Source organism: Oppia nitens, unplaced genomic scaffold (assembly GCF_028296485.1).
Source record: "Oppia nitens isolate AA-2021 unplaced genomic scaffold, nextdenovo-longstitch-racon4-pilon3 scaffold2_pilon_pilon_pilon, whole genome shotgun sequence".
Taxonomy (NCBI): Eukaryota; Metazoa; Arthropoda; class Arachnida; order Sarcoptiformes; family Oppiidae; genus Oppia; species Oppia nitens.
The window spans coordinates 9,126,382-9,139,754 of record NW_026533210.1 but is presented as its reverse complement, the minus strand read 5'-3'; the positions used below and the strand labels follow the sequence as shown (position 1 = coordinate 9,139,754).

The 13,373-nt window shown below is 29.3% G+C and overlaps 2 protein-coding genes across 3 annotated transcripts; both read left to right on the top strand.

The window, feature by feature from the left end:
* Positions 1–1,463: 1,463 nt before the first annotated feature.
* LOC128955390 (putative uncharacterized protein DDB_G0277255) lies at positions 1,464–3,819 on the top strand. Of its 2 annotated transcripts, none has more exons than XM_054301058.1 (5): positions 1,464–1,923; positions 2,058–2,138; positions 2,235–2,449; positions 2,607–3,014; positions 3,555–3,819. In XM_054301058.1, the coding sequence occupies exons 1-5, from the start codon at positions 1,662–1,664 to the stop codon at positions 3,738–3,740; spliced, it is 1,152 nt and encodes a 383-aa protein (XP_054157033.1). In that variant the 5' UTR covers positions 1,464–1,661; the 3' UTR covers positions 3,741–3,819. The 2 variants fall into 2 exon arrangements, with proteins under 2 accessions (XP_054157033.1, XP_054157032.1); XM_054301057.1 differs by having other exon boundaries at positions 2,058–2,144.
* Positions 3,820–7,043: 3,224 nt separating this feature from the next.
* On the top strand, positions 7,044–11,781 carry LOC128954883 (cyclin-dependent kinase 12-like). Its single transcript, XM_054300487.1, has 10 exons — positions 7,044–7,986; positions 8,078–9,945; positions 10,033–10,093; positions 10,207–10,312; positions 10,400–10,589; positions 10,664–10,825; positions 10,894–11,011; positions 11,079–11,161; positions 11,342–11,467; positions 11,548–11,781. The coding sequence occupies exons 1-10, from the start codon at positions 7,606–7,608 to the stop codon at positions 11,699–11,701; spliced, it is 3,249 nt and encodes a 1,082-aa protein (XP_054156462.1). The 5' UTR covers positions 7,044–7,605; the 3' UTR covers positions 11,702–11,781.
* Positions 11,782–13,373: the final 1,592 nt, after the last annotated feature.

The following is a 13,373-nucleotide window of genomic DNA, read 5'->3' as shown; positions in this document are numbered from 1 at the left end:
ATGTAATCATAATAATTTATTAGCTAATTAATTATATGATATATACTGTATATACATACAGTGTATATTATACACACACAATGATGATATGGTCAATAAATAAATATATATATATATACAGTATCATAATTTGCATAGATAATAATAATTGCTATTGAAATATACGGCTATTTAACTATAGGTACCAGTATAGTAATAAATTTATGTGTGTCTATAAATAGGATGCAATTTTTATTGTAATAGTGAAAACAAAAATTGAGAGCAATAACTATATACAGTATATAATATAAGAGATAATGCATTATTAAAAAAATATATAATAATATTTTCCAATAATAATCAATCAGTTTTTTTTCTCGAGACACTATTTTTTCCGCGTGTGGTCTAAATGTCAATCGGTGTCACACTTTTATATATCATACATGTATTATATAATGCGAAAAAACTAACTAACAAAACAAAACCAAAAAAAAAGTTAATCCAAAAATAGTAACACAGCTTACGTTGTTATACGCTGTATATACAGTATTAAAAAAAAGAGGTAATAATAGGTGTATTATAACAGTTATAATAATCAGTTATATCTTTTGAACTCAATATCAGCCAATATTTTATATATTATATAGTTTTTTTGCATATCATTTTGATTGCAATACCTAATAATGATATTATAAAAATACACGCATAGAGAGAGAGAGAGAGAGAGAGAGAGATTGGGTTTGATTGGTTATATAAGAGACATACAGTATATCTTATATTATTATATATGATATATTAATATATAGGGAATTAACAACAAAATAATAATAATAATAAAAACTTGTAGTCTACATATAATTTATTTTATTATATGGGGTTTTAACCTTTTTATATATACTGTATATATTTTTGACGCTATCTATTTTACCTGAATAACTAATAGCAAATCGATTTTTTATTTAATTTTTTTTAGTTTTATTTTTTAACGTTAGCAACAAATATTTAATATATATGTATATCATATGTATATTAACCAAATATTGTAGTTATGTTCTCTCTCTCTCTCTCTCTCTCTCTCTCTCTCTCTCTCTCTCTCTCTCTCTCTCTCTCTCTCTCTCTCAAAACATAAAGTTGCTATGAATTAATATTACGGTATATATATATATAAATAATAATATATCAATAATATTGATATATTGCATGAATAGTGTATTTTTTTCAACAAAAAACTTTTATACATTATAACTAACTGTATGTTATTGACTGCCGATTGACTATGAGTTGCATTAATAGACAACAATAACAACATTTAGTATGTAATACATTGTTGTTTATATTGATATCTAAAAACAAAAACAACAAAAACATATGAAATAAAAATCAGTGTTAATATCAAATGTTCAGTCATATCATTAGTGATTATTAGTACAGTATAGGTATGATATATACTGTATATATAAAGTATTATTATTATTATTAGTGTGTAATTTGTCGATACATTTAATAATATATTTTTAAAATCTCATATCATATATGAATTGGTGTCAAATCAATAACAGACTAATAAAAGCAAATCAATTCAACAAAACTAAACTATCATTCAGTGTGTATGTGAACAACGGGTATGTCATCAGCGGATGTGACGAATCCATACATATGAGCATAAAGTAGTAGAAGAAGTCATGACGTCCAGCATCGGTGGTGCAGCAGATCTCGGATATAACAATAACAACAACATTAGCAGCCATAACATCATTGACCAGAATGTGACACACGTCGCGACCGCCATTACTAAGGCTGCCGTCAGTGCCATAGCCAACAACATCAGCAACAACAACAACGACACCACAGAACCGATCGCCAATGGCCACTACGATTGGCCAGCGAGCGGCTCGTGGATGTTCTCCAATCGCGATGTACCCATACTTATCGGTGCAGCTGCTGGTAAATGACCAAACCTTTCCACATCCTATCCTTCCTCCCGATAAAGACAACCAACAATAAAAAAAACCATTCATTAGATACTTTAAAAATACCGACCGATTATCTGTGTCTTTAATATTGTCTTTTTTTCTAAGGAGCCATTGGTCTCATCGTAATCCTGTTGTTGGCGGCCCTGATCTGGCATTGCTGTCAATACATGAATACACAGAAAACCAGTTACAGTGAGACCTAACTTCTTAATTAATGACACCTCTGTCCTAACATCCTCGACATCTCTTTCTTTTTGTGTGTCCTATCAATTGTCTCATTAGGTCTTGACGACGGTGGTAGCGATAGTCAACGTAATAGTGTCGGCAGTCGGACCTCAAACTTGTATATCAATAATCCAATGGATTCGTCGACTGGACTAATCATTGGCCAGAAGAATAGTAGTGCCATAACTCGCGAACAAACATCACTGAAGAGATCAACGACCGGATCTTCTATTAGTCATAATAATAACATTAGAGATAACAGTGCACTTCAGGTACAGATTATTATTATTATTATTATTGCTATCATATATTTCCTATAAATTATTTATTGCTGTTATCACCTGAAATTGCTTAGTAATCGTTTGACAAAAAAAATTGAGATAAAGTAATCATTATATCATATATTTTTTATTATTATTTATTTTGTAGACAAATAATACTCAAACACCTATTATTGAGTCAATTGATAGACACGGAAGACACCAACAGTTGACTGTTTGCGACAACTTATGCGCCGTCGATATTGACAAAGAAGAAGAAGAAGACGACGAAGCCGTCAACGAAGATAACGTCAACGACAATAGCAGACGACGACGACAACAATCAGTTGATACAAAATCTCTTGAGATGGAATTGAATCAGAAGAATGAGTCGATAAATAATTATCATCAAAGAAGTCATATGTATATTACAAGTAAACATAATAATACTAATATTAATAATCAAATCAATACTACCGATGATATGATCTATAAGTCAAAGAGTCTGCCGTGGAGTCAATCAAATAAACATAAATCTGTTACCATCGATGACGAAGTTCACGAGTTTGGTGCTAAGGTTTGTTTTGTATTATTATTATTTTGTATTACTTTTTTTAAAAAGTTTATATTACTGGTACTGTAATATCATTGAGGAAAGTGAGATATACCGTAAGTTAGATTAGGTGATAGATATACCTGTAGTTTTTATGGTTAAAATAATTAAACAAATTACCCGTTATAGTTAACTTTACTTAAATTGTAATAAACATATATGTAATATATTTAAATTTTTTTAAAAAAATTGCTATTATTTTGTTAATTTGTGAAACTGGTTGTGTGAAAAAAAATTAATTTTCCAACTCATGATTACCACTAGTATTTATTTTGGTGAATATAATATTAACTAATAATTTTTTTTTAAAAATTAAGTCCAAATATTATACGGTATATAAAAAATGATTTTTTGAAATTTAAATGTTAAGTCATTATTCATTATACAGTATAAATCAAATATTAATGTTAAGGTTTTTAGTTAACTATTTAGTGTTTTGTTTAATTATTATTAGTATTATTTGACCGAAAAAAAAACAAACAATTATTTTATTTTATTTTTTAGGTTAACTTCAGTAAGAAGCGAAAGAATCGGATGCGCAACGACAGCGCCGCTGCCATTGCACTGAACCGAAGCGGAGGAACCGATACCAACATAATTAAGACATCGTTAAGACATTCGCATAAAGACACCGACACTCTGGTAGATAATGAAGCCGTTGTTGTCTACGATGAAAGAACTGCCTTATAGTGTTGGGGAACGACAACAAAATATCAATAATTTAATTGTAAATTATCCTAACAGTCCTTATTTTGTGTGGTATAATAATAGTCGTAAAACACACACATAAAACATTTATTTTATATTTTATTTGACATTTAAAAAAAAAATTGTGAATAGATTTATTAATTTATTTAATTTATTGCATTAACATAATTTACATTTAATGTATTATTAATTACTAATTTTTAGTTTTATTTGTTTTCTATATATTTTCATGTTTGATGATAATAATGTTTAATAGATTGCAGGAATTTATTTTATTATATATTTTCAATGAAATACAGTTTAAAATTTAAACTTTAAATACAAGTAATAAATTATAGTCAGTATATCAGAAAAAGTGATTATTATTGTACTTTATATACAATATTTATATATAAATTATTATATATTGTCTGATAATGAGAGAAATTTTTTTTATAAAATAATTATAATATTAGTCATTTAGTAATGTTATCTTTATATTGAAAAACAACTATTGTTTACGATAACGGTATTAACAGAGTATAGTATAAACTTATATATATATATATATATATATATATATTGATTTTATGAACAATTATATACAATATACACATACCTACATACACACACACACACACACACACACACACACACACACACCTGATAGTTACAAATACATAGTTTTATATACTGTATTATTTTAAGAATTTAACTATAACTGTATTGTAATTTTATTAGCAATTAAAAACAAATAATAATAATAATAATAACATAAATGTTAATTTAATCTCAAATATTACAATATTTTATATAAAATATCTTTTATTATTTGAAATTATTTCATTAAATAGTTTCATTAAGTTTTGCGTTTATACTTAAAAAAAATAAATATTTATTTGCAACAACAAATAAAATTGATAGATTTTTTTCCAATAATAATTATTCAATAAATAATATGATATATATATTGGAGAGTTTTGTAATAATTATTATTAGAATAAAACTAGATATTTTCTAAAATGTCGAAAATAATAATAATAATATCGAAATAAAATTATATAATATAATTGGAAGTTTTAAAATTAAGATACAAAAAAAATTTTGAGGAAAAACAACTAAACTGATTGATTGACTAAATTATTTCAATTTTTATTGTATATTAGTTAAATAAATATATTGTTTAATAATAAACGTCTATATATGTTATTTAATAATTACTAGTGATATCCATATATTAATTATATTTACTGTTATAATTACATATCAATCGGATATTGTTGACCCGGTATTTGCATTATATTTACAGATATTTTCATCGGATAAATATAAATATATATTTATAAATGTTTTCAATTGATTTTACATTTTGTTTTAAATACAGTTTTTATTCAACACAATTTAAATATTATTAAAATATACTATATTACATATACTGAATATTTTGTATATATAGTATATTTATTTCTATTATTATTTTTTTTTCATTGATTATTATAACTGTTAAAAGTAAAAAATAATTATTTTATGTTAAATAATTATATTTCAAATGGTATAACATATTAATTTTTTTATTCGCCAAACAATATAATATAAAATTTGAAATCGTAATCAAAATAAATAATAAAATAAAGTTTAGTCTCAACAGTCGATTTACATTAATTTAATTGCAATTGCGAACAAAATAAAAAAAATATATAAAAAAATATAATTAATTACCGGTAATTAAAAATAATAATTGTTCACCTAGAATATATATATATATATATATATATACAGTATATACCGCATATTTTTGATTACGATTTAAAATTTTATATTATATTGTTTGGCGAATAAAAAAAATAATATGTTATACAATTCGAAATATAATTATTTAACATAAAATAATTATTTTTTACTTTAAACAGTTATAATATTCAATGAAAAATAATAATAATAGCAATAAATATAGTATATTTAATATACTGTATATACTGTATACAAAATATTCAGTATATGTATGTAATATAGTATATTTAAATAATATTTTAATTGTGTTGAATAAAAAATTGTATTTAAAACAAAATGTAAAATCAATTGAAAACATTTATAAATATATATTTATATTTATCAGATGAAAATATCTGTAAATATAATGCAAATACCGGGTCAACAATACCCGATTGGTATATATGTTGTGAAAATTTATCTAGATAATATAAATAAATGATGCTTATTTGAAATATCTTGGTCATTTTATCTGTTGTATATAAATTATTTACATGTACAATCATTATATTATTATTATTATTATTATTAGTAGTAGTAGTAGTAGTAGTAGTAGTAGTAGTAGTAGTATTGTAACAGTACATGTAGTATTACAATGATTGTAACAAAATTATATACATTCATTTATTAATATAAAAAATATATATAAATAAATAATATATAAAATTTCTATTACAAATTATTATATATTTATATATACAGGTACTGTACTGTATATATAAATATTATATAAAATGTAATAATAAAGTTATAACAAAACTATATGATAATTATTATAATAACAATTATTTCAAATATTGGCACCAAATTCACTGTCATATTATATATATATATATATATATATATATATAGAGTCTTAAACAGCGGCGATGATAGCGGCGATGCTATTAATTACAATTATCTGGTCAACAATACATTGAGTTAAAAAGTGACCAAGAGCAATGTTGTAGATAATTTTATATTGGATAAAATTGTAATTGGTCATTTTTATTAATTAAATGTATGATTTGCCAGATAATTGCAGTCGACTATCATATATATATATATTTTTTAAACAGTCGACTGTAAATTATCTGACATATAATACAATTAAATTAAAAAAATGACCAATTACAATTTTATCCAGTATAAAATTATCTACAACATTGCTCTTGGTTATTTTTTAATTCAACGTATTGTTGACCAGATAATTGTAATTAATAGCATCGCCGCCGCCGCCTCTGTTTAATACTCTCTGTATTTAAGACACTGTGTAACACTAAACTACATTACAGTATTAAATAATATAAATTTTATCCATTGAATGCTGTATTTGTAATGAAATGTCTATAGAATATTACTATAGAGAGCGCAATCATACATACAGTGTGTATACAGATATAGGTATATATGTATTAAATACATAGTATGTATTACATACTAAACTAATGGGATATTTATAATATATGTATTGTAAGCGATATTTATTAATACATACTGTACTCTATGTATAGTTTTAACACTTTTTTCTCTCTCGCATACATTATATACAGTATATTGTGTTTGTGTGTATGTATTGACTGTTTAGTGTGTTTAGTGTTTAGTGTGTCTGTCTATTGAATAATAATACAGTAGTAGTGATGACAATAATATTACCAAAAATTAATAATAATAATAATAATTGTCACCAAAATAGTTGATCCCAAACACACAAACACATTAAGGTGATACTTAACGGACCAAATTGACTCATCTGACTAAACCAATTGGCAGACAGACGGCAACATTAACCGACAAAGAGTGACGAAACCATTGTCCACAACAAATCATAATCGCATCGCCAGTACTGATGATGTCATGAATGTCGATACCAATTGGTTTTTGTGTTGGGATGTACTGTCGGGATAATCATCAACACTATCATCATTACCACCACCACTGAAGACAGGACACACATATATATGACTATACAATTTAGTTTAGTTGACTGAAGAGTCCATCCGTTTTTTTTGTTTGTTTAATACATTGTCTACATTGTTGTTGTTGTTGATCACATACTTGTCCTCCTGAGTGAAGACTATCTGTGTGTGTGTGTGTGTCCATTACATTCAAGAGGACGATGGGTCCCGAAATACATTCTCCATTGTCGTCCAGTGATGACGACCTGTATCTGAGTAGTCAAAACAATAATAATAATAATACTGCTGCTGTCGATGACGCCGGCGGTGAATACGATGATAACAGTGAGTATCCGCAACAATCGCAATCAGACGTACAGAAGCATCGCCGACATCGTGGCTCACACCGTCATCGCGACCATAAAGAGCGTAAACATCGTCGCCGGCGAAAACAGTCGTCGCGTCACCGAAAGAAGCGAAGTAGTAATCATGAAGTTGAATACGATTTTGAACCGAAACCGCAGATCAGATCATCGAAACCGTTGGTCGAATACGACCAGATCAGCGAAAACAGTGATCTTGGATCTGATCACAATAAAGAGGTTTCATATAACATACAATTTGTATAATCAATTGTTGGTCAATACCACATTTAATGATATCTCTTTTATTTTATTATCACTTAAATTCTAGGACGAGATAGAAGATGGCGAAGTCGATGACGAAGACTTGAGCAGCAATTCATTGGCGGCGAGAAGATCTCGATCACCGCCGCAACCGATGATAGAAACCTTACGTAAAGAATCGTCTCCCCAGCAATTGTTGTTAGCCTCTCGTAGAGAAACACCGCCGCAAACGGAAACGTTTCGCAAGCAGACGCCGCCACCGCCACCACAAGTATCCTCACGTAAAAAGTCTCCACTATTACCGCTACCACCATCGCGTAGTAAAAAGTCTTCACCACTGTTACCGCTTCCCTCAAAAGAGATCCAGTCTCCACCACTACAACAACAACAGGAAACCTATCGCAAAGCGACTACTCCTCCACTATTGTTAAACGTTTCCCGTAAACAAGATACACCTCCCCGATTGTCAGCCGCCCGTAAACAACAACAACAAACGCCTCCACTATTATCTCGTGACGAAACGCCTCCACCATTGGAGACCTTCACCTCTTCCTCTTCTTCACGTAAAGAAGTTATTTCTTCTCTAGAATTGACTCGTAAAGAATTATACGGCGGCGATAATAGCAACAATCAGCGGCGGTTGTCGCCGCGCGACCGAAGTCGTACTCCGCCGCCGCCACCGCAGCAGTCGCACAGTTCGTCTTCATCGTCACACTATCACCAGAAACGGTCGATGACACCGCAGAGGTCGTGGACACAGAACAAGCAGCAGCAACGACGGCAACAGTCGCCACCGCATAGCAGTCGTTCGCCGCCACCATCGCTATCTCATCATCGAATGTCGTCACCGAAATCGCCGCCGCCGTCTAAACAGAGTAGTAGTAGGCGACCGCTGACGCCTAATAGATCGCCGCCGATGTCATATCATCATCGAATGTCGTCACCTAAATCACCGAAACAACAACAACATCGACACCGTGTATCGTCGTCTCATCGGTCGTACGAGAGTTCGCGCGATCGACTATCACCTTCTGCGTCGAGTTCGCGTTCTTCTTCGAAATACTTATCTCGCTATCGGTCTTCGCGTTCCCGTTCGCCACACTCGAGAGGCGGGGGTGGGGGTGGCAGCCGATATTCGCCACCTCGTAGTAATCGGTCGCATCGCGATCAACGCCGTACACCACCGCCGCAGTCATCGTCACGTGATAGACATTATCGGCGATCCGAAAGCCGAACGCCACCTCCAAAGCGTTCACATCGTAGCTCTCGATCGTCTCATTCGCCGCGAGACGACTCACGTAATCGTAATTCAAACATTCTTCTGGACAGTAAGTTTTCGTCGACCAGTTTTGCAGCCGAACTGATGAAACGAAAGAATTTCAAAAAACAAACGCCAATGAGTGGCGGTGGTCCGTCATCTGAAGGACATACATCTTCGACGAGCACACCGACAGCGAATACGCCACTACCGCCACTAAAACAGTCGACAACACCGGTAAACCTAATGGAAATCGATGGACAATCGTTTAGTTCGACACAAAATGGTTTCGTAGCCATGAAGTCGACAACATTGCCACAGTTGCCGCTGCCAGTGATGGCATCGTCTGGTGGAACACCGACAGGGGCTACGCCGACCTCAACAACGCAACAGAACAATAAGAATCGTTTGCCAATGCCACCGCAATGCGGTACCAATATATCGGCCCTGCCGTTGCCGTGTACGTCACCAGTTGTCGATATGGACGACATGGATGACCAACAATCCGATTATTCCACACAACCGATTCTCAATCGACCAAAAATTGCCGGTAAAAAACCGTTACCTCATCGACATCAACAACAACAGCCCCGTTGTGTGGATGTGTTCGACATAATTAGTCAGATAGGAGAGGGAACTTATGGGCAGGTCTATAAAGCACGTGATACCGATGACACGTACGTGTTTTTATATTTTTTATCATTTAATAGTTTTTAATTATTTAAAATTAACTGTAATTACCGGTAATTAATTTTTTTGGACAGTATTGTTGCGCTTAAGAAAGTGCGGTTAGAAAATGAAAAGGAAGGCTTTCCCATAACAGCTGTAATTATATAATTAATTTTTTATTGATTTTTAATTGTTTAAAATTTTGCTTTATTTATTAAATTTAATTATTTTTGTTTTGTTTTCTTTGTTTCTAAAATAACAAAAAAAAGGTGAGAGAAATAAAAATTTTACGCCAACTAAATCATGCGAATATAATTAACCTCAAAGAGATAATCACCGATAAACAGGACGCTCTCGACTTTAGACGTGACAAAGGTTTTTATATTTTAATTATTAGATTTATTTAATTAACATTTTTAAAAAATTTTTTTAATCATTTTTTGTTTGTTTGTTTGTTTTTAGGCGCCTTTTATTTAGTTTTTGAATACATGGATCACGATTTAATGGGTCTATTGGAGAGCGGTTTGGTTAAGTTAAATGAGCCAAACATTGCCCATACAATGCGCCAACTATTAGATGGATTAAATTATTGTCATAAAAACAATTTTCTTCACCGAGACATCAAGTGTTCAAATATTTTAATGAATAATAAGTAAAGAGATTTTGTTTGTTTGTTTGAAATTACCGGTAATTATTTTATTATTAATATCCATACATTGTTTTCAGGGGTCAAATAAAGTTGGCTGACTTTGGTTTGGCCCGATTATTCAGCGCTGAAGACAAAATGAGGCCTTACACTAACAAAGTGATTACACTGTGGTATAGACCACCTGAGCTATTGTTAGGCGAAGAACGATACGGACCAGCTATCGATGTCTGGAGTTGCGGGTATGTGTCCCATAAAGTTATTGTTGTTGTTGTTATTGTTATTTACCGGTTTTTTGTTACTGTTATAGTTGTATTTTGGGTGAACTGTTCAAAGGGAAGCCAATATTTCAGGCAAATTCAGAGCCAATGCAATTAGAAGCCATTGCCAAATATTGTGGGGCACCCTCACCATCTAACTGGCCAGGGGTTTGTTGTTTTTATTATTTAATATTATTTAAAATGTGTTAATTTAATGTATAAAATTGTCAAACAGGTGGTCCATTTGCCGCATTGGAATTCAATGAAACTTAAGAAACAATATTCGCGGACACTTCGCGAAAATTTTGCATTTTATGCGTTAGTTATTTATTTATTTATTTTATTTGATTTATGATTTCTGTTTGGTTTAAATAATAAATTTGATCTAATTATATACAGATATTTATATTAAGTTTGAATTTATATATATATTTATAATACAATTTAAAGTTTTTATAAATTTAATTTATGCCTCTCTTTCTCCACACACACACACAGTATGCCAAAGTCAGCGCTGGATCTATTGGACGCTATGCTGTGTTTAGATCCATCCAAAAGGATTACCGCCGAACAGGCCCTTAACTGTGATTGGCTCAAGAACTTTAACAATATGACGCCACCATTGTATGTGGCAATTAAATTACAACTAATTTTATTGATATATCCAATATATCCAAAATTTTAAAACTAAATGTTATTATTAGATTACCACAAGACCAAGATTGCCATGAAATGTGGTCCAAACAGAGGAGACGCAAACTGGCCCAACAACAGGATACGACCAATAGTACGACTACTACTACTGCTGCTACTAATAATAATAGTAACAGCAATTCAAATCCAATGGTATCCAAATGACATGTTTACTACTACTACTACTCCCACTATTACTACTACACACATAAAAAAGTGAAGATTATATATATACATATATATATATATATTATATTTTTTTGATGAGAGAGAGAGAAATTTCCTCGACAAATGTTTTGTTTTATTTAATATTTTTGTTTTGAATTTGAAATAATTGATATTTTTCACCCAAAAAAATTGCGTTTTTGTGAGATAGACAAAAAAAAACATAATAACAATTAGTGATACAAAAAAAATTAGTTATCATTTTTTGATGGATGACTACAACTATATCTCTCTCACTATAAATCATATGCCGTCGAGGATTTGCACAGTGACTTAATCTCACAAAACAAATATAAATATATCCGATAACCGATTTGGACATTAAAATACAATTACCCGTAAAAATTGTAAGTTAATGATAATTTTGAAAATGATTGCCCGCGGTCCCATCATAATTGTCTGTGAAAAAAACAATTATTATGTAAATATATATAAATATTTCTTTAAACAAAAAAAACATTTAGTCACTGAACAAACAAAGTCGATGTTATTTGATAATAAAAAAATAAACAAAAAAAATAAAGTTTAGTAATTATACCACACAATTGTTGTTGTGTTTTGGATGATATGATGATAATAATAATAATAATAAAATTGGTATAATTATTGAATCCAGCGATGGCCGACCTCATGGTGTGTTTATATATAGATATTACTGATTGATAATACAATTTAATTGATTATTATTATTATTTAATTTTAATAAGTTTTCTATAATTATATGACATTTTTTTCGTTTCTTAATTTTTATAAATTATCGCAGAGTAATAATTAATAGTAATTTCTAGGAGATAATTATAAAATATATGAAATTGTGTTTTTTCGACAACAAAAATAAAATTTAAATTTTTTTAGCAATTTTATTTGCTAATTATCTACTGTACTGTATATAACGGTGTATAATTAAAATTAAATTATAACGGGTTATATTTGAAAGTTAACAACAAAAATTAAATCTTAATTATAAATTAGTTAATGTTTTGTACAAAACGATATACTGTACGGTTACCCAGTTATCTAATTTATATTATTAGACAGCTTATTATATACAGTATATATATATATATATATATTAGTTGTACTGTATTATATAATTAATTGTTAGTTTATTTTAATTGTTTGCTATCATTGAAAGCCATGAAATACCTACTGTGTATTAGATTCAATTGAGTGATCATTATATATATATATAATGTCATCAATTGATAGCAAACAAAAATAAATAAGTGAAAGTAGTTATCACTTAGATTGCAGACAATTTAAAATTTATTATTATTTTTAAATTGTAAAATAATATGTGTATTATCATTAGTATTATAGTAAGGATTTATTCAATATGTATATAAATTATATATATTTAGATATAGATATTATTGTCGTTTTCATAATAGATAATAATTATAATAAGCTTAACAATGTTTTTGTTTATCTATAATCAAAATAATTGAAAAGTTTAGTAGTTTTTTATATTGAATTTCAAAAACCATTACTGTATAACCCATGTTATCAATCAAGAAAAAATTGTTGTAAATTTTTTGCTTTCAGTCATATTTTATAATCTATATCAAAATATATATATATATAACTTTATATATATATATATATATCATTT